Genomic DNA, 21,704 nt, shown 5'->3' with positions numbered 1-21,704 from the left:
AAAAAAATAGATTCCTTTAGCTTTTGGGCAGCATAGTAACTCAGTCTGCACTCTGCAGTGACTTGGCTTGGGAATTGGAGGGTCGCCTGGTACTGGGAGAGGCTCCAGTTGGCCTCCTGGGAACTGTTCAAGTGTCCCAGATTAAGGCACTAGACCCTAGGGTTACTGGAATTTGCCCTGACGCTGTTGGCTTCCATGTGCTACCTTGCAGGTTGAAGGCAGTCTGCATTTCTCTGTGCGATGCTGTGTACATGTGTGATGATCGAATGTGAATTCCAAAACAATTTGCAGGAAAAGTTATGATTTAGAGAGGTGGCCGAGTTCTTGCAAAAGCATTTATTAGGCTTCTTTGTATCATTACTGATCCTGGATTAATTTGTAAAACTTGGTTTAAACATTGGCAAAAAAAACCCATTGATTTAAAGCTGTAAAACAATGATCAAACAACAACAAAGAAACAAGGATCGCAGTCATGGATCATACAGTTTTACTTGGGATTCAATGGATGTTACAGCCATGCAGGGTGGGTGACAACACAGGCACTTACCAACACTGGGACTGGGGCAAAAAACGATTTCATACATAGCCCAGAGAAGATATCAGCAATGTATTACAGTCATACTCTTTTTCCTGTATATGAAAAAGATATGGCAGCAACCCCATCCCTCACTTAGCAACAGGAACTTGAGGAAGGCACTTTTTCTCAGCTACGATGCCCCGGCTCAGTCTAACCTTAGCACTGAAAGCAGTGAGATGGAGCTTGCATGCTGAACGTGGCCTTCATTGGTAAACAATACAAATAAATAATAAATAACACATCAGTCTCCAGCCCATTCGCTCAGCCACTCCTGACACTGCCTCGTCTGCTCCTCAATCTCCTCCTTAGTCCTTTGTTCCTTGCGTCCTTTTCTTCTCTCCTCCTCCTTTCTCGCCCTCTCTCTCTTCTCCTCTTTGATCTTCCTGTCCTCCTGTAATCTCCGCTCCAGCAGCGCCTCCACAGTGGTCGTCAGTGTCCGTAAAGAGCGCTGCGGGAGCCATTTTGGATCCAGTGTGGGGAGAAAGGGGTCTTCACCCGAGACGAGCAGGGGATCAGGTTCTAGGGGAATGTGCAGGAAGTGGGCGTGCAGCATCATGCGGTACGGGGCGTCGTCTGCTCCATAGCTGTAGGTGAAATCCCCGATAATAGGGTGACCTATAGCGCTGCAGTGGACCCTCAACTGGTGGGTTCGGCCTTGGGGAAAAAACAAGTGGTGGAGTCGGAGAGAAAGAAAAACATTTAACAGTGGGGCCAAAGCATTTTTATATAATAGACATGTCAAGAAAATACATCTATGTAATCCTTCACTTAGTTTTAATAAGAATAGAGAGAAAGATGCTACATTAGTGCAATTGTTTAACAATAATTTACATAAGTATGCTTGATTAATCAGTGATTGATATGGTTTACTTGTCTTTTAAATCAATGTCAATCTACTTTTAATTCGGTTGATGTGGCTTTTAATGTTTGATGAAGCTGTTTAACCTGAGGTGAGCTGCATCCAATACCTCAAAACGTCATCACAATGCCAGGCAAGATTTAATTAAATGATATAATTGTTAGATTTAAATACAGCCTGTTGTCCTTAATGTCTTTATTTGCAATGCAACACCTGAAAGAAACCTGACAAATTGTATGGCAATGTACACTTTCTCCAGCAATGTTCATATAGTAGAGAAGAAATTAAAATGTCCCTAATGTGAAAAGACCAAATGAGTATTACCAGTGAGCGGCTGCAGCAGGACCTTTGTGACGGGGTCTCCATCATATAACCCGTACTCCAACACCGTCAGCTCAGTTTGGCAAGGCTTCGGGTTCTCACAACCTGACAGGAGAATGAAAAGGAATCAAAAACTAAATAAATAGTCTTTCAATCAAATTCTCTCTTTGAAGAAGTGTTATATTGGAGCTGAAACACACCAACCTTCTGTTCCCTCGATACACATCATGTGGGTTTTTCCCTCTGAAGAATTCTTGCCAATGGAGAATTCCAGAGTTTGTGTCTCTTTTTCCACCAATCCACGTACCTAAGAAACCAAATATGTTCTATGTAGTCACACAAAAAAATCTGACATTTCTATACCTATATCTCTGTAAATGTGTGTAACTGAGTTTCCCTACAAGGGCGAGGTAGGCCTTGGTGACGGTTCGGTCCTTGAAGCAGCGGTAAGCCCGGCCGGCAGCCGCTTTATTGAGCGCCACACAAAGAGCCCCACTTGTGGAGAAATCCAACTGATGACAGAACCTGTAGGGTGGAGAAAAACACGAGTATAACTTTATGAACTTGATGTATGTGACATGATGTTGTTAGTCAGAGTGTGATTCCCACCTGAATCCATAGTAGGTGCTGGGGTCTGCCAGCTGAGGGAAGCGGTGCCGCAGCTGCGCCTGCACGGTGTGTTTCTCGTACCACATCTTGCTGTCGATGCGGATGTCCCAGTGCTTGTCCACCACGATGAAGTCATCGCTCTGGAACAGCACCCCCAGGCTCTCCAGGCTGGCAGGCTCTGTGGTCATCGTGTGCAGCGTTTAACTGACACCACTCAGACAGCCCTGCAGAGATGAGGTGGGTTTCATGATAAATTGCTCCAAAAGATTAACACTTAAAAACCTTAACCTCTCTAGACATGTTCAACAATTGCTTAACACAGTTGTTAGACAATGTTGTTGCTATAAACAAGTGTCATAACTTATCTTGCTTCTTTTAGTCTCAGATGTTTCTATATTTTGAGTATGCTGTTGTGTCCCTGGCAGAAAAAGGTGTTTCTAAATGGGACCTTTCTGGTTAAATAAAGGATAAATAATGAAATATGTCACTGTTTACTTCAATAATGACTGCATCAGTCAGATTTGAAGTGGGCATTCAGAAACTGTGTTTGAGTAATATTTCACTATTAAAAGTGAAAGTATAATAAAAAATGCATGAGGGTTACACAAGTAAACGTGTTTGTTATGGAGAATGTCCCCTTTCCTACTCATATATTAGAGAGTTACTATTATTAGGCTGTATTTCCTATTAACTTTAATAATTCATTCACTGAAACACATGTCATAATGTGTCAGTAATGCTATGCAGAGAAAACGAGGTTTCAAAATTAGCTGTTGAGTAAAACCTACAGTATTCCCTGTAACATGAAGAATAGAAGTATAAAGAGGCATAGAAGTATTCCAATAAAGTAGAAGTACCTTAACTTGTATTTAAGCAAATGTAACTTAGTGGCAGTGGATGAGGTTCAACATCAAAACACTCTGACCAACAGAGTTGTAAACCAGCCTCAATAACATTCATTTACTGTAAGTAAATATCTTAACTAAAGTGCTGCAAAATACATTAACAGGCAGCTGGTAGTAACCTGTCTTGTGCCCTCTCCTGTCCAATAAATAACTGACTTCTGCCATATCAAGGTGAAGTGTATAAATTAAGTATAGTGGACAGGTAGCAGCAAATGATGCACTGGTTAGCATGTTAGCACTGTATGCTAACAACATTAGCTAGTTGTTAGCATACTGCGACTGTCTCGATAACTTACCTCGTTGAACAGACAGAGATGAATATCTGGTATGTTTTTACAACATAAGATTTAATCTATGAGGGAGCATACTTATAAACAAAACCACGAGTGGTGCAGTGGAGAAGGATGGTCAGCCTCTACTTCTTCTTCTTCTTCTTCTTCAATGGTGGATGCAAAGCTAATGTGTAGCGCCATCAACTGGACTGTTCGCGGTTCTGTGTCCTGCTCGTTTCAAGATAGTATTTGTTTGAGTTATATTCTTAATTTAGCTGAGTAAAACCATATTTTCCCTTAATGTTATATATTTGAAGGTGCTCTTTACTGCTTTACTGTTAGTGTTATTGCTACCATTCTCTAGAATAGAATCGACATATCACCATTGACAAATTATAAGAAAGTTACAGAACCAATTGAGATCAAATGTAAACTAGGCTACATTAGATGAATAACAACAATAAACCTGGAAAAATAAAATAACTGTAAGATGATACAACATATAAAATCAGTGTTTCTAATAATATTGCTATTTTTAAGTGTGGTAATATGCGTAGCAAGTGTAGTATAGTTAGGAATATTAGTCACAATGTACAGTACAAATGAATTAATTATTATTGAGAGATTAAACGTATTTTGGAATTATAACACAAAATCATTGTATTGTAAAGTCAGTATTCCACAGTTAATATCAATAATTTATCGGATACATCTTCTTAGAGGTATTAAAAAAGTCAATAAAAACAATACACTGTAACTTCTTTACCTGAATAATTGATTTGCTTCTTTCTTATCCCTTTGAAGACATCTTACCCCAACAGGTTCAGATGTACCCTCTGTTTATCATACTTTAAAGCAATTTACTGTATTTTTATCTCATTTCCTGATCACATCGTATTTAAATCTATTTGGCCACACCATGGATTATGGTAATGCTGTTGAACTTGAAATAGGAGTCAATCATCCTGACACAGAGGATAATATTTATTGCGTTTAATTTCATCCGTTGCAGGAGGCATTATTAGTCAAGTCCATAATCCCTCACCTCCACCTCACCTACACACAGATGACGCACTCCATCCAGCATTGTGACCATGTGGTGTGACGTCATTATATGTCCATGTATTAGATTGCACTGATGTATAGATATTATAGCACCCTGGTTGCTTATGTTCAAGTAGCAAATGATGATGAAATCCTGCCCGACTACAGTTCTAGGATTCAAAGATCATTTATTGTCATTGTGGTTTCATACGCTGCACAACGACATGCAGTTGTAGTCCATTCATGCACAAGAAACATATGACATTTTTCAACAGCAATGATGTGCAAGGATCCTATTCTGAGAAACAATTTGCAAGACATTTCTTGATAGATTTCTCTGTGCTTATTTTTGATGCTAACATCTCTTGATAACTGTCTCTTGTATGAGATTGTCTGTGATGCAATTAAACAAGTTAGAAAGAGGTCAGACAACTGTTTTTGGGTAGTCTTTTGGAGTTCATTTTTGATGTGTTGTACTGCCATTAACTAGAAGTTGGCAGCATGTTAAAATCGATATTAAACTAATGTTTTTAAAACTTTCTTTCATAATAATTCTGTGCTGTGGATCCATACTTCAGCATGTTCCAAACACCAGTCATTTCTCTGTGCTAACTCCATCACAATACAACCTCCTTATGGCTCATAGCTAAAAAAATGTTTGCATGCTCCTTATTTGGAACCATCTGGCTGGACTCTTCATATAAGTAATCCCTAGAACACAGCCAGGTATGAATATGTTTTCAGCTTAGAAGATCAAGAATTATTATATAATTGGAATTTCAAAAGTGTTCAAATGAGACAGTGTCACAAAGGAAAAGGATTCAATCATGAGGTCATGTCTCTGTCATTGGGATATGTAACATTTCAAAACACACACACACACACACACACACACACACACACACACACACCCACACACACACACACACACACACACACACACACACACACACACACACACACACACACACACACACACACACACACTACCCAACTTAGGTGGAACTCACAAACGTGACCGAGGAGGCGAAGAGAAGAGAGGCAGATACTAAAGGCATCCACGAGGAAATATCATTTTTTTCATTGATCGTGTACCGGATATTCTTTTGCTCTTTTATCCATAATATCACAAACATTTTAATGGAAATATTGGCACGTTTCATTGTTTAATCTTCTGTTTTGGGCTGTGAATGAAAACTTTCCTGCTTGTTTTATTTCTCTGGATTTAGTTGACTTTTTCCAAGGTGACTTACTCCATCTTGGATCCGTCTTTGGATCTTTTGAAGAATTTAGAAAGCTTAGTTTGGGACTAAACTTCCCTACAATCCTAAACTCAGTACTGTTTAAACTGTAATGGGGTGATTTCTCCACAGATGTGAGTCTGGCTGCCTGGATATAGTGTTTTTGTGGTGCAACTCTTCTGACCCTTGCATTTACTTCGGTATTTTCCGCACCCTTAGTGTTACGATCTGTTTGCACACAATGCATAACAAGTCATTCCTGCAGGCTCGCTGCGAGGAGCCCATCATGACCACGGACTGGGGCCTCCCTCTGGTGTTGGCTCTGTTGGGGTTGGCTCTAATCTACGCCTTCCTCTACCTGCCGGCCACCGCCCAGCGAGCCCTGATGGAGCAGGCGCTCAGGAGCAACAACACCACCAACACCACCGAAATGACCACACCCGGCAATAAGGACTGGCTCACAGAGGAGTAGGACGGATGGAAACACTGAGAAACAGACAAAGAACTAATTAAAGGACAACATGCGAGCAGAGAGATCATAGACACTGAGCTTGTGTTGATGATACCCGTCTTTAGTAGGCTACTGTCCAGCTGGAGAAAATGACAAAACAAAGCAGATGTTGGGTTCAGGTGGAATTAACTCCTCCACATGGAACGCTTCACCTAATTCACTAAAATCCAATACAAATGAATGTGTCCTACTTTAATGCTGTATTAATTTGGAGTCAAAAGAGCTATGTCTTACTCGTCCAGTGTTGTAATACAATGCTGCATTGATTTAGAGTCAATGGGTCACATAATATGGGAGCTATTGAAACTAATTGAGACTATTTAAATAGAGCTTTATGCTAACTAAGCTAACGACCTCCTGGCTTTGCATCATACTCAATCGATCGGTATCAGAGATCTAATCTAAGGAAAGTGAATAGGAGGAGGTCAAGTACTTCAATAGAGACATCTTGTTGTTGTTTGAATTGCCTTTATTAAAAGATACAGGATACTAGATTTGACACCAATATTTGAGGATACAGTACTGGATCACTACAGGCTGGGGTATTAAACACAGACAAATGTTTCCAGCTGTCTGAGCCTTTAAAAATATCCCTGTAAGTACTGCGTTCTGCAATATATTGCAACCATTGAAATCTTGATATTGCGTCAGTATTTTTTTTTTTAAATCACATTAAATTTTACAATAAAATCGTAAAAAAAGGAAGAGAGAATCTTGCTAAACCATGCAACACCCAACAAGCCAACATTTACAGTTAGTCTTAGATCACAACAATTTCAAATGGTATTTCAATGTCCAATATGTTCAGCAACATTAACAATATTATATCCAAAGACTTAACACAATAATCATATTTCTTTTTTTTTTTAAAGGGGAATTACTTCATCCCTTGGTATACTTCTCAGACAGTACTCCATCTTTCAGCTGCTATCTTAACATCTTTTCAAAGCAGAATTGTATTCACATTGATGTCCTTGTTTTATGAGCGAGTAAGGGCGAATTATTGTAAATGTTTACTGAATAATTAGTATCAAATCCTAAAAGACAAACATGCGTCTCTTTCTACAATATACACAGTTTAATTACGTTCTTATACTTCCTGTAGAATTAATTATTTATACTATCACTCTTTTGTTTTTGGGCAAGTTTGTAATCACAGAAAAAATATTGTGTGTATTTTATTGTCATATTGGAAATGAAAGGCAGAGTCATAAAATACAAATTCTAAACAATTATCGACATCATGATTTAAAAGTAAATATGGTTGAACCTCTTAATCAACGGACAAATTAATCAATACCCTTTGGCGTTGCAAACATATGCTTTATCTAAAGAAATAGAGAGATGAGAACCCGAATAAAATATCAATCCATCTCCAACAGCATCATGCTATACTGCAAGTCTCGTAACTACAGCTGTCATTTTTAGGGGAATTTAAACAGGAAGTAGTATAATGTTGCCATAGATTCAGTAAGATATCACATCCAACTTCAGGATTCAGTTTTGTCTATGTTTGTGTACATTTTGTTTAATTGGCATCTTAAACAATGCATACTTAGCTCTTAGCAGTTCCTGTTTGCAGTGTTGGATGTACAGACAAGTCTAACTGAGGTATTTTGATGCTGAATAAAATGAGTTATGGAGTCTTTTCCAACGACTTGTAAGAACCTTTGAGGCTTTTCGCACTGGACATGAGTGATAGTGGTTTCCTGCAGGATTGTACAGAATCTAACAAAATGTTTAATATGTCTACATGTCCAGATGTGTGACTGACTGATAACTAATAGAAGGAGTGCGGATTTTGACACAAATTGAGGCACTAAAAGCACAAACATGGTCCACTCAGGTGTTTCTTGTACTTGTTTGTACCGTGATTATTTTTCCCTAAGGGTTTTAAGGCCTCTGTGAGCTGCATGTCACACAGTATCTCATGTCGCTCCTCTATTAGCCCTCCCCACATAACTATTTTTTTTATTGGTAAACTTTTTAAACACATTTTGCGACAAGTAAACCCAGAATTCCTGCAGAGCATCCAAGGTTACTCCCTGTTTATGTATATCATTTATTCTCTTTGGGGACAGAATGCGAGTATGCAATGCATCATATTTCCCTTTGTGGATTGGGTTTAGATGTTGAAGAATCTGGAAAAAGAATACAAATGCAGGGAGAGAGAGTTTAGAGATTGGGGGGGATTTATCTCTAAAAGTCCCTGTAAGGACACCTGCATTTTACAGAGAGGGTAGAAAAGGAGAATAAAGAGGAAGAGGGGGAGGAAGCCTCATGTCTCGAGGCTATTCTCACAGATTCAGATGAAGGAGGGTGAAAGGGTAAAGATAAAAGGAAGGTGGAGAATAGGAGTGAAAGAAGGGAACATCAGCTAATTCCTCTGGCCTTATTCGATCCAGTCCTTGTTGATTTCGAGGCTCCACTCCCAGCTCAAGTGGACATTTTTGTCGTCGTCTTTTAAGCAGGACTTGACCTGATAGTGGCCGCGGTTCATCACTCCGTTAGCTGCCTCATCAACCGGGGTTATAAACTCTTGCTCCTCTTCCTTCGGGCCGAAACTTCCTGCCATGTATGTCTGTTTGTCCACTGCAGGAAGACACGACATGAACACTTAGGGAATACTACTAACTAATGCGAAAAAAAGCTGTACAAAATGTAAACGTACCTATTATTCCTTTTCTGAACATCTTATGGTGGTACCGCAGGCCAGACACGATTTCTCTGTTCACCTGCACACACACACACACACACACACACACACACACACACACACACACACACACACACACACACACACACACACACACACACACACACACACACACACACACACACACACACACACACACACACACACAACACATACCATGTATACATCACTTCAGGGGACATTACATTGACTTACATGCATTTCCTGGAGACTTATCCTAACCTTAACCATAACCAACACATGCCTAACCCTAACCCTTACCGTTAACCTAACCAAGTCTTCACCCTAAAATTAATGATTCCCCTCATGGGGACCTCCAATTTGTCCCCATAAGGGAGGCGAGTCCCCACACATGACTGTGTAAACAGATTTAGGTCCCCACAAGTATAGTAATGCTAGGCCACACCACACACACACACACACACACACACACACACACACACACACACACACACACACACACACACACACACACACACACACACACACACACCACACACACACACACACACACACACACACACACACACACACACACACACACACACAGACCCCTTTTCCTTTCATGGCGCACACCTTCTCGTCTATTCTCATTTTTGATCAAATCCTTTTTTTTAACTAGTCTATTGTTTAGGAAGCATTTACACAGATCTAATGCCACCTTTCCACTCCATGGCATACATTATGTCATTATATGAGCACATTAAATTGAATATTCATGTATTTATTGAGTCATTCATTTAATTTTAGCAGCTTCTGTCTTCCATAAAAGTTGAGTTTATTGGCACAAAGTTACAGTTTTGACCTAAAGGAACTGTCTGGGGAACATCGGAGTGATTCATCCTGAGGAACAAAACTAACATCTATAGGATTTCCTGGCAATCCATCCATTAGAATGTTTGTGAATGTTTATACAAAATCTAATCTTAATGCATCTTGCAATTGTTGAGATACTTCAGTCTGCAGCTAGCATCCAGGTAGCATTGCTAATACAATCAAAGATATGTACGTCTAAGTATTGACTTTTTAAAACATTATCAATTGTCAGAGAAACTAACTTGCAGACGCTAAAAGAAAAGTTCTTTAGCAATTATACTTACTGGCACTAAAACAGCACTGAACATATTGATTAAATATGATAATGGTCTATATTGTGGTTTGATCATATAGTACATGGTGGCTTACTCAGCACCGCCTCTCTCTTATCTATCTTTATCACTTACAGGAAATACCTGATCATCTGTTTGTCCATTCAATACATACGTAATGTCCAGTAAAGCTCTCCATCATTAATGTGACTGCATCTATCTATCCATCTTACCTTGAAGTCTATTTTTAGTCTGAACGTCACTCCTTCCTTTATGGAGATGGTCTTCTTGTCCTTCTGATCGCTCACCTCTGCACAAACAACAACAACAAAAACATCAGTCATGGTCAAAGTGGCACATAGGAGTCATCACCCGAAACAGTATCTCATCATGACTCACTGCATTATCTCACTGCTGCTGTACATTAGAATAACCATCTGGAGAAATGACTCATCTTCACACCCCAAGATGTGTGTTATCAGTTAGTCGTTGTTGTTGTTGTCTCTGGTAGACTGCATATGGCATGTTGTGCTTCAATTAAGATGTTTCAATGGATACACAAACAGAGACAAATTGAATGTTATTGGCCAAACAAAGACAAGATACATCTACAAAAAGATGATTTTGTGAGAAATTAGGAATAGAAAATGACACAATAGTACCAGGATGGCCGAGTGGTTAAGGCATTGGACTTAAGATCCAATGGACATCAGTCCTCGTGGGTTCGAACCCCACTCCTTGTAGATTATTAGCTATGTGGGTCATTTAAACTACCAACTACTCCCTAGTGCAGGGGTGTCAAACTCAATTTCATCTTGGGCCACATTAGCATTATGGTTGCACTCAAAGGGCCGGTTGTAACTTTAAGATTATATAAAAATACATAAATAAGTATAAATATTGAATATATATAACATTTTCAAAAAAAAGTCAAATTCTGAGAAAAAAGTCAAATGAGAGATGCATTGTGGGACATGTAGTTTATGGGCAACGTGCCTCTGTACATCGCCATGTAATCGTATAATAAACATATTATATTATTTCAGAGCTCTTGCAGGGCCACAGGAAATGAAGTCGCGTGCCGGATTTGTCCCCCGGGCCTTGAGTTTGACACCCCTGCCCTAGTGCATGTATTGGTCCTACTTGTTGTGAGTGTATTATATATGTGTGCAATCATACATTTACACCAGAGTGCTTAATAGTACAAACTGTGAAGTCCACTGAGACAAATGTAACAGTTGTGATATTGGGCTATATAAAAAAAACATTGATTGATAATAGGGATTATAAAAATTGGTCTCAATCTTCAAGAAAAAAAACAATCACAGTTAAGATAAACAGACACAGTTAAAAATATGATAAAAACACTGCCTTCTGCATTCATACCCAGTACAACGTGTATTATTGGGTCTTTAATCCTTTTTTTCTACCAAAATTAGCAGGTATATACATTTTAAAAACACACACAGGATAACCCACTTAAAAAAAGGCAATACCGGAAGATTGGTTTGCTTTTTTATTTTATTCTCTTGGTCGTCATGCCGGATGAAAGGCTTAATGAACAGTAGAAAGAAACCAGTGGATGTAACATAATACTTGTAACACTATACTATAATTATCTTTTTTATTTTGTATCCGTCAGGTTTGTGCTTAACAGTGATAAGCATATATACTTATTGTCACTTCAACACTCATATATTGCTTGAAGTTGTTAGTTTGTGTTTTAAAATGTGTGGTAAAATGACTTCTTCCGTCACATTTGAACACCCTGGGGTTCATGTATCCATGGTGATATAGCTTATAGTGAGTAATTCGTAGTCATTGTCCCGGGGAATGAATATCAATTAAACCTTTCCCATTGAAGACAAAAGCAAGATGTCAGTGGGTTTCTTTGTCCAGTGGGTAAGGAGCAGTTTATAGTGACTATTAAAGCAATAATGGATTCTTTGCAACAGTCAAAATGGTCTTTGTCAGGCTGTTGGGTTGAAAGGGTTCATGTTAAATGTGGGGTGCGTCCATGGCTATTGTAAAAGCACATAGCAATAGGAAATGCATCCACTGCCTAATCACTTTATATCTCAATTGAAACCCCACCATCAGGCCTGAGTGCCTCCTAATGGGTGCAGAGTAAAGAGGAAGGAGATGAGAGGAAGGAGATATGGGGCAACGGGGTGAATAAAATCACAAAAAGAAACGGAAGACAGTCGGGCAAATAAGGAAGTGACCCAGTGGCGGTTCTACAGGGTGACACGGGGTGGCAGCTGCCACCTCAGAACAATGCCTTGCCACCCCAGCTGCCACCCCAGTTGGCAGCTTTGTTTTGAAAAAAAAGTTGTGGCTCATCGGACATTTATGAGAGAAAATCTCTAATGTCCGAGTGCAAGTGAATGCAGCACAAGACGCGAGCCTTGTAACCCCTCCCCCGGCCCTGGAACGAGCGTGGAAATATGATTGGCGGCGATTTCATTTGAACGGGGCAAAACGAGAAGCATTTCGGATCCAAGTTAGTAGATGGAAGGAATGAGGTATTTGCGGTCAGTGGCGGCACCAGGGTATGGCTGGGGTAGGCTACAGCCATACCAAGAAATGGCTTAGCCCCACCATGAAAAAGGATGTTAAGGTAAGCAAAATAAAGTCCGCCAACTCGCGCGGAGTAAATTGCACAGACAGCAGTTATATTAGTAAGATTGATTTCAGCAGCCACTTGTCTGGAAATACCGAAGACTAGAAACGGTTTTGAAAACTTTTGTCACGTAGTGATCGTCTTCTCAATAGAACATCTTTGATAATGTCTTCTGGCCAATCAGAATCACGATAACGGCGTGGTGTTGTTGCAGGAATCCCGATACATCGATACAACATTACGTGTTGATAGAAATCAACACGTAATGAAATAAGACCCCACGGTTTGATGTGGTGTGTGGGCTGTATTTCATTTTGACACACAGAACAATGGGGGCTATCCACCCTTATCCACAATGTAAAGTCATTCACACAGCCTCTTCTCTCTGAGGAGCAGCAGGTTCAGCTTTCAGAACAAAGTAACAACAAATTAAATACCATTCATTTTTTAAATATGCCGTGTAATAATAGATGTATTTATTTTTCTTCTCAAGAGAGTACCAGAATGTGTATTTTACGTTAGTATTTCAAAAAATCTCCTGGGGGAGAATCCCCCCAGACCCCCCTGCAGGGGTTGGGTTTTCAGCATGTCAACTCTTTCACCTGTGGGGAAATAGCAGGATTGGCTCCAGGTCGCCCTTTTTATTTACGACAAGACAAATGTGCCTTTTTATTTCATACAGTTCAATTTGGATTGAGACAGGGAAATAATCTAAACCTCACGCGTGGCGTTTCACTGTCAAGGGGAGCGTGTATGTAATTACATTGCAAACACTGACTTGAGCCCCACCACTATGGGTTAGCCCTACCATAGATTACCCAACACAAATACTCTGGCGCCGCCACTGTTTGCGGTCTACAATGACAGAGAAGAGACTGTCAAGTTTGGCTGTACTCAGCATTGAATCAAAACGCACCATAGCTTTAAATCTTAATAAGTTTGTGAGGCGTTTTGCTGAACAAGATGGTAATCGCCACATTCAGCTGTAATAGTCAACTTGATGCTCTGCTCACGGATGAGTCGATGAGAATAACAAACTGTTAAGATGATGACCTTACGTGTGTATAATATTTTTCTTCTTTGTGGGGGTCTGCCCCCAAAAAACTGTTTAAAGTCCTGAGAAAGTCAAATAAGACGGTGTGTAAAACTTCACTGCCCAGCCAACAGAAAGTAACCACTTTCATTTAGCTAGGCCAGTAGGTAAGGACCTTCCACTGGATAATAACTGCAGCGATGTTTATGTTTTAGCTGAATACACATTTTTTAACCCTAATTGATGCAGTTAGTCACTTCTTTAATGTTTGTTCTTTCTGATGTAAAGTCAAGGTTGTAACTGTTTGCAGTAAAGTTGTGGGGCGCTGAACTGTTCCTTTGATATATGATAGTAATTACTTGTCTTTCAAATTTGAAGGAGGGTGAGCAAGCATTTTGAGGAACATTCATCATTATCTCCTCCAACAAATATAGTTTATTTAATAATAACACTGAATATGTGAATCATAACAGTGATTGACAGCTGATAGGAATAATATGATTGTTAATAGTATCATATTCATTCAGACAAACATCGATGAGACAGTTAATTAATGTACTTATTGTCTGCATAGATTTGGTACCCCTGGTATTGTTCAGTTAAAATTCATTAAATGATGTCTGCCACCTTATATTTATATGTAAGGCTTTACTGATGTGCCACAATAATGTCACCTAATGTTATTGAGTTAAAATATTAATATTGTGGCTTTCCAAGTTAACACTGATTGATATGACTGTGATTAAATCAGCATATACTTCTGCCAGGGGACGCCACCCCTGAAATTCTCCTGCCACCCTCTTGCCATGAATATTTTTCTAGATCCGCCCCTGAAGTGACCTACAGATAACACACAAGCAGAACATTTAGGACATCACTGCAAAATAAGTGCACGGAACAAGGTCAGAGGAATCCCACTGGTGTCACACATATTACATATATATGTTCTGGTGACACATCGAGGCACTTAAAGTAAAGAGCCTCTAAGATTTGACATATTGCTCTTATGCTATGGTGGAAGAAGATATAATACTTAATGGGGCCTTATTATGTTACATGTCGCTTTTATCCAAAGCGACTTACATACTCAATACTGTGGACAATCCCCACAGGAGCAATTTGGGGGTGAAGTGTCTTGCCCAGGGACACAACGACATGCTGGCTGCAGTGGGACTCGAACTTGCTATCCTCTGATTCAAAGTTCAGCTCACTAAGTTCAGCACACTACCCCACTGAGCCACAGACACCCCATGTTATAGGTTTGGCTAACGTCCCAGTTCCCCCCAGACACACATATTGGCCCATTTCCAGAATCATATATTAAATGACTGGATTAGTGATTTATTATTGTGTAAATCACAGCTGGTAATATTAGAGAAAATGTGAATTATTATAATTATATTATTATATTTTCGTTAATTTATTTAAATGTAGTTAAAAATGTGTCACTTGCTAGATTATCTTGCATTTTTTAGTTTCTTCTTGCACTATTGTTTAGTGTGTATGTCTTATGTATGTTCACGTTGTTGGAGGAGCCTTAAGATTTTCATTGTAAAACTAAACTGTAGCTTTTGCATTTAACAATAAAGCCTTTGATGTATTTAAATCCTCGAATCCTTGAATTACTTTGTGTACATGTCATGCAGCTTACATTGACAGTTATGATTTTACTTAATGAGATCTACAAATCACCAGTGCTGTGTAAGATCTTCATATCACCACATTAAACACTTTAAACGTCCCATTAGATTAAATCTAAACTAAATGCCATCAAGCTTAATAAAGCTGTTGATCAGTGGTTGACATTTCGGAGATTTTTCACTGCTCCATCTCTGCCTCATTTCCTTCCGTCTGCCTCCTATGTAAATCTCCTCCTTCCTCCGGTCTCAGGAGACAGAGAAAAGAAAAAGGATGCTGGCCTCCCTTGGGAGCGTCTGACTGAGAAAATAGGTCAGTGTGGAGAGCTGTCTACCTGTTCTCCACACACACACACACACACACACACACACACACACACACACACACACACACACACACACACACACACACACACACACACACACACACACACACACACACACACACACACACACACACACACACACACACACACACACACACACACACACACACACACACACACACACACACACACACACACACACACACACACACACACACACACACACACACACACACACACACACACACACACACACACACACACGTTTATAAGGAGGTCTGAAATGCATTCAGCCGGCGACGGAAAGTCCATTTCACATCCCGCCTGGTGCCGTCTCGGCTATCTGACTGCAACACGATACTCCAGCAGGAGCCATTATCACCCGCTGCTTACTTTATAGATTAATGATGAAAGATGGTTTTCTCGCTTACGGCTTTCAGCTATTTCTCTTTTTCTCTTTAGAAGAAAACAACATGAACACTCACATTCATCCACATTAAACCTAATCATCATTTGAGAGCCTCACAGGGAAAGTATAAAAATTAAGGCTGCAATAAAATCTAAAAAGTGTCCAAATGTCAAAGATCATAAAAACATTTCAAAATGAAGTGTCACGGAGGTGATCTCTGGGCTCATAGATCTCGGCCTCCGTTACGGGTTGTTTAGTTTTTTGTCGTTGAAAAGTGTTCCCTTTCCCCATGTCTGTCGTTGATTGTGTGCACCTGGTGCCCTGTGCTGTCTCCTCCCCCCTCACCTGTGTCCTGTTGGGTTGATTGGGTTGGGCATTTAGGCTCTAGGGTTTTGCTGTTAGAGAGGCAGGTAGTGTGTGTGAGATCCTTGTGGCTGCAGGCTGTGCTCAAGGAAACAACAGCAGGATTAAGGCTGTGTGTGTCATTGTGTTCATGCTGTAATAAAGGCCCACACCGGGTTGTATTTTGGACATTCCAAGGGCGGGACTTTCTGGACAGGATGTCGGAGAAAGTGAATGAGGACATCGAGTGTCTCGATGAAGTGGAGTTGAGCAAACGGGTGGCCGGTGATGGAGCAGCGGGGCGCGGGAGGAAGCGAAAAAGACTGAGGCGCAAGATGCGGATGGCAAAGATAGCCGAGAAGGTCTGTCAGGAGAGAGAGCGCATCAGAGAGCACAACCAGCAGGAGCGCATGGAGAGGAAGAATCAGATCCCGAAGAGAAAGAAAGGGAAGCTTCCTTCTGACTACACGTCGGGCCGCTTAATTGTCAGCCTCACATGAAGAAAGAATAAATTATCTCATGCTGCAAATGTTGGTGACACAAGATTAACTTTGCTACAGTGCATCTGCAGAATCACCATAAACGAATGAAGCCGAAATAAAGTTCAGTGAAATAATTTATTCCGTAAGGGAAGACCACAAATATTACAATCTCAGAACGGAGATTCCTAATTATTTGGTGAATCCATGTGATTTAAAGCTTGGATAATACCTGTGATCTGTAAAGGGTTACTGTAATGATTAGGTATTGCACTTCTTTAAAGTTGTTGCACTCGTAAGAGACAGAAGTTTGCTCTCATGAGACACAGATTTGAACCTATTTTGAAGACTATTAGTCCCTTGTTTGGTCAAGGTCTAAAAAAAAAAAAAGCATCGTAAATGTCCCATAATGCAACTGGATAGCGCCTCCCTGGCTGGTAACATCCCTACCTGCTGTATGCAATGTCTGCTCTCCATTCAAAGGTTTAAGTTGCAAGCCAAAGCCTTTTTCGCTGATAATATTACCAGGATCATATTTTTAAACAAAGCTCCACAAGATCCCCATAGAACAAACTAGAGTATAACAGGTTTTACAGGCGGATTAGCGCTCCTTGTGAAGAGTAAACTAAACTTCACATGTGTAATATGTGGAGTGCCCGTTTAAACTCCACATCCCTGCTTTGTAATTCGAAGATTGAGATCAGATCTGAAAGCATTACATCGTCTGCTTCGGAGGAACAGCCTGCTCTTTCCTTTACTGCGATTCAGCAGATCCTCCATTACACAGTTTAGACGTGCATATAAAAGGCTGCTAGATTCTCTTTCTGTGTTTGAACTGAACCAGAGGATGATGCTCAGGGCAAAGTCAGTATTGCCTAGCAACCAGGTGAACTCTCTTGTTAGCATTAGCATTTTTGGAGTGACAATGCATGTGATGCACAGGAAGAAACCTGAGCAAATGATGCATGCAGTTAAATGGGGGAACACACATACACACACTCTCCCCTTCCATGAATGTCGCTGTCGCCTGCACCCAGGGGAAGATGTCGATACTGCCCACTAAGCAAACATTTAGCTGTCTCTCCTCTACAGCGTGGACACACCCACTGCAGTCTTTCTGCTCAGGAAAGGCAGCATGAGGGTGAGACGTCTCGCTCCAGGGCATATTGTGTCACCATATAAAGGTGTGAGAAAACCTGTTTAGGGAGATTAAACAGAAGTGATGAAGTGTACCTGTCAGGTCCATGGTCAGCGGTCGAGGAGCTTCGTCACACAGCAGGGTCAGTCTGGTCACCTGGACGTTCTGCACACTGGCGTCTGGTGAGGAAAAATAGTCTGGTTATAACGCAGCCTTTTTTCATTCACTTGTTAGACGTGAAAAACAGTTGTATTGTATTATTATTATTTATTATTTATTTATTTGTGTTTTGTCCTGTTAGTCTGTACAACACTCTTATAGTGTTGGCTACATTTTGGTTATAATTGTCGTTTAAATATTGTACGCCTTCAAGTGGAGATCAACTATGTATGGCTTGTCTTTTGATGTACAATAGTAGAGACTAAGCTGAACACGAGTGGCTTTGAACTGTTGAACATTTGTAACTGTGGCTCTTATCAATGTACCAAATGTCTTTTCTATGTGTCTTCAATACAAATATTTAAAAAAATAAAAAAGAAGTGAAAAACAGTAATTGTAGAAGAAAGTTACCATCAAAATGAGCTATAGTGGGCTTTAGGATTTAGCATAGACACTTGAAAAGATAAAGGGCATCTCTTTTCTTAAGCCCTCTCTCACTACATCCTGTCCCATTGATGTTTATATTACTAGGATGAAGATCAGCCGTAATGATGTCCGACTGCTGGATTGAAAATGCTGAGGCAAGCAAGTTCGTACAGTGTGTGTGACTACCAGGAACTATGCATGAGTCATTATATTGAGTGCATTATATTGAGTGCATTATTTAAAAGCTGGTTAAGAACAAAAAAAGCCAATTAATGCATGTGTTTGTGCATGTGTGTATTTGAACTGTAACTGAATAACAACAGAGTGAATATTGAATTTCCCCTAGAGAATTAATAAAGTATGTTTTCTTCTACTATCAGCTTTTCTGTCTCCCAGGGTACACACACACACACACACACACACCTGCCAAAAGTGTTGCCTTCCCCAGGAGGGTCTGCTTGTATTTCACCAGACTCTCGTCGTCCTTATCCAGCGCTTGAATCTCCTCCAAACTCTTCTGGACCGGAGCGGTGTACCCGAGGTTCCTGTCATCCTCTTCCTCCTCGATATACAGATCCTTCTTGTCAGCCAATATACCTTTAAGGAATAAGAAAGAAGTCAGTTAAACGGATATTGTTAAACTTTGCAGTTATTGCAGGTTGTTCAGCAGTGGTTCCCTACCTTGTATACCATGTGTATAAAAGTATATTGTAAATACACGTTTCACACAATTACTCCTTATGGATACAATTAAGCTACCTCCTGAGTGGCAGAAGCTAACTATTTCAGCAATTCTATATAGTCGTCTCCTAGCGTTATATTTCTATTTTGCTAAATCATTCAAGTCCATGACTTAAAGTCAACTATTTCAATAATATTTATCCATTTATTATTGAACTGTTCCAACCTTGTATCCATTATTCAGCTGACTGTTGTAAGGGTTTATTGATTCATTTGAGCTTACCATTACTTTTGGCTCACTGTTATTGAAGTTTAAAGCATTCATTTGAGCTAATATTTACTGTTTCAACCATTTATTTATCAGGCTACTTTGAGTGAACTATTTTGACAGTTTATTCATCACTTTTACCTAACAGCGAAGGTAGGCTAGCAAACAGTAAAAACAAACTAAATCCTCAGTTTAACATCAATTCAACATCAGTATTTATTTAGGCTAGATTAGACAATCTAATGAACTGCAACTGAGACTTTTTTTGTTGAAGAATCTGACAGTGAGACAAAAGCTGGCATATGGGTGGATTCATAAGGAGCATCACAAAACCCCCAAACTACTAAAAGCAGACTTCTCTCTGTAACGCGTGCAGCAGAGAGAAGTCTGCGGTCAACATATCTGTTATATTTCTCTGACTGAAAACTCAATAACATGCACATTACTCTAGCTATACCAACTCCAACCATCCGGAGTTGGATTTCATCAGGGATTTTGATTCAATATTGAATTTCACCGACATTCGATAATGTGTTTTGCAAGGAGACATCTCATTTTAGCATCTCCACCTCTTCCACACCCGCAAAGACAGAGTCCTTGGAATAGTTACACTTTGGGAAAGATTTGACCAGACAAAACCCAACCATTTTGAACCTGTATCACAATGAAGGAGGGACATTTGAACAAAAAAAGGCATACAACCTACAGGCTTTTATTTACCAAAATGCACCAACTGCAGGAATGCACAAAGTGTTATTGTTTCCCTCCAACATTGGCTTTTAATAATAGATTATGCATCATCGAGTGAGCACTTTTGGGGGCATATTTAAGATGTTCAGGTGTAGCCAGAGGATAATCAGGCCACGATTCATTTTCCTTGCATTGTTACTTGTTTATAGTCCAATAAACAATTTGAGATGTAAGACTGGAGTGAGGATTATGAGACAACATCTAACACAAGCTAATCAAAAGCTAAATCCTCATTAGATGATAGCTGATTGGTACCCAGATTGTATTTTGGACAATCTTTTACCCTCCACACAAACTCTTTAACCTGCGTTGAACAAAATGCAAAAGTTTGATCAAATATGATGATTAATACATCTTAAAAAACAAATGACGCACAATCTTTCCACATTGAAAATACATTTTGCTTGGTTATCAAGGTAAGCAATGATGTAACTTTGACTCAAATTGAAGATGGAGCAATGCTGTTCTGATCAATTCTCTCAATAATCTGCTTTTCTTAGTGACTTGGTGTTTTTCTGCTTGAGAACTCTCAAAAATGCACACAGTCTGTCTTCCAGCACACATTGGCACATAGTTTGAGAGATGAACTGATAAATTACCTTTTTAATGTTCACAAATCAACACACACACACACACACACACACACACACACACACACACACAGATCTTATATAACCCTTTGGAAATACACCATGCATACCTCTAGACTCCAATTATCCTGGGAACAGCACACAGCAGACTCTGAGCTGTAGCAGCATCCCATAATGGCCCCTGGTTCTGTTTTTACTGTTCATAATGAGACGGCTCAGTGTACATCAGCTCGGAGCTGTGTGTACAGGTAATTGGATGCCGCAGAGTGCACATACACACTCGCAATCACACGCACACTCACAAACACATAATCTAACAGTGTTCAGAGATTCTGTTAACAGTAATCAAATGTGTTAAACAGGGACATAATGAACCTAAACAAGTGTTCACACACACACACACACACACACATACCGACGAACACACACACCACACCCAGTCAGGGTCGAAATACGGTTGCCTTGGCCCGTCACCATGGCAACCCTTTCAACTCCCCTCCTAGCGATGACATCACCTTTTGCTGTGGATCAGTTTTATGAGACTGAAAACACACAGAGGAGCATTCAGTTTTACCTGCAGCAAGAGAGCAGACAGACAGACACACACACACACACAACACACACACACACACACACACACACACACACACACACATACACAACACACACACACACAGACACAGACACACACACCACCCAA

The 21,704-nt window shown here is 40.0% G+C and overlaps 2 protein-coding genes and 1 non-coding gene across 4 annotated transcripts; 1 reads left to right on the top strand and 2 right to left on the bottom strand.

The window, feature by feature from the left end:
• Window positions 1–464: 464 nt before the first annotated feature.
• Window positions 465–3,699, bottom strand: rpusd1 (RNA pseudouridine synthase domain containing 1). Of its 2 annotated transcripts, none has more exons than XM_034225138.1 (6): window positions 3,568–3,699; window positions 2,367–2,590; window positions 2,159–2,282; window positions 1,962–2,064; window positions 1,761–1,862; window positions 465–1,231 (listed from the first exon to the last, which is right to left on the bottom strand). In XM_034225138.1, the coding sequence occupies exons 2-6, from the start codon at window positions 2,552–2,554 to the stop codon at window positions 819–821; spliced, it is 930 nt and encodes a 309-aa protein (XP_034081029.1). In that variant the 5' UTR covers window positions 2,555–2,590; window positions 3,568–3,699; the 3' UTR covers window positions 465–818. The 2 variants fall into 2 exon arrangements, with proteins under 2 accessions (XP_034081029.1, XP_034081030.1); XM_034225139.1 differs by having other exon boundaries at window positions 3,640–3,699.
• Window positions 3,700–6,787: 3,088 nt separating this feature from the next.
• Window positions 6,788–19,312, bottom strand: LOC117551991 (rho GDP-dissociation inhibitor 1-like; the record flags this gene model as incomplete). Its single annotated transcript, XM_034225133.1, is given in 5 exon segments — window positions 6,788–8,931; window positions 9,011–9,074; window positions 10,377–10,453; window positions 18,226–18,309; window positions 19,139–19,312. Coding segments are annotated over 5 exon segments (599 nt in total), but the record flags the coding sequence as incomplete, so codon positions are not given.
• On the top strand, window positions 10,804–10,886 carry trnal-uaa. Its single transcript has one exon. It is a non-coding gene; the product is annotated as a tRNA-Leu (tRNA).
• Window positions 19,313–21,704: the final 2,392 nt, after the last annotated feature.

Source organism: Gymnodraco acuticeps, unplaced genomic scaffold, assembly GCF_902827175.1.
Source record: "Gymnodraco acuticeps unplaced genomic scaffold, fGymAcu1.1, whole genome shotgun sequence".
In the NCBI taxonomy this organism is placed as follows: Eukaryota; Metazoa; Chordata; class Actinopteri; order Perciformes; family Bathydraconidae; genus Gymnodraco; species Gymnodraco acuticeps.
Note: the sequence above shows the minus strand (reverse complement) of the source record. Positions and strands in the feature narration are given on the sequence as shown.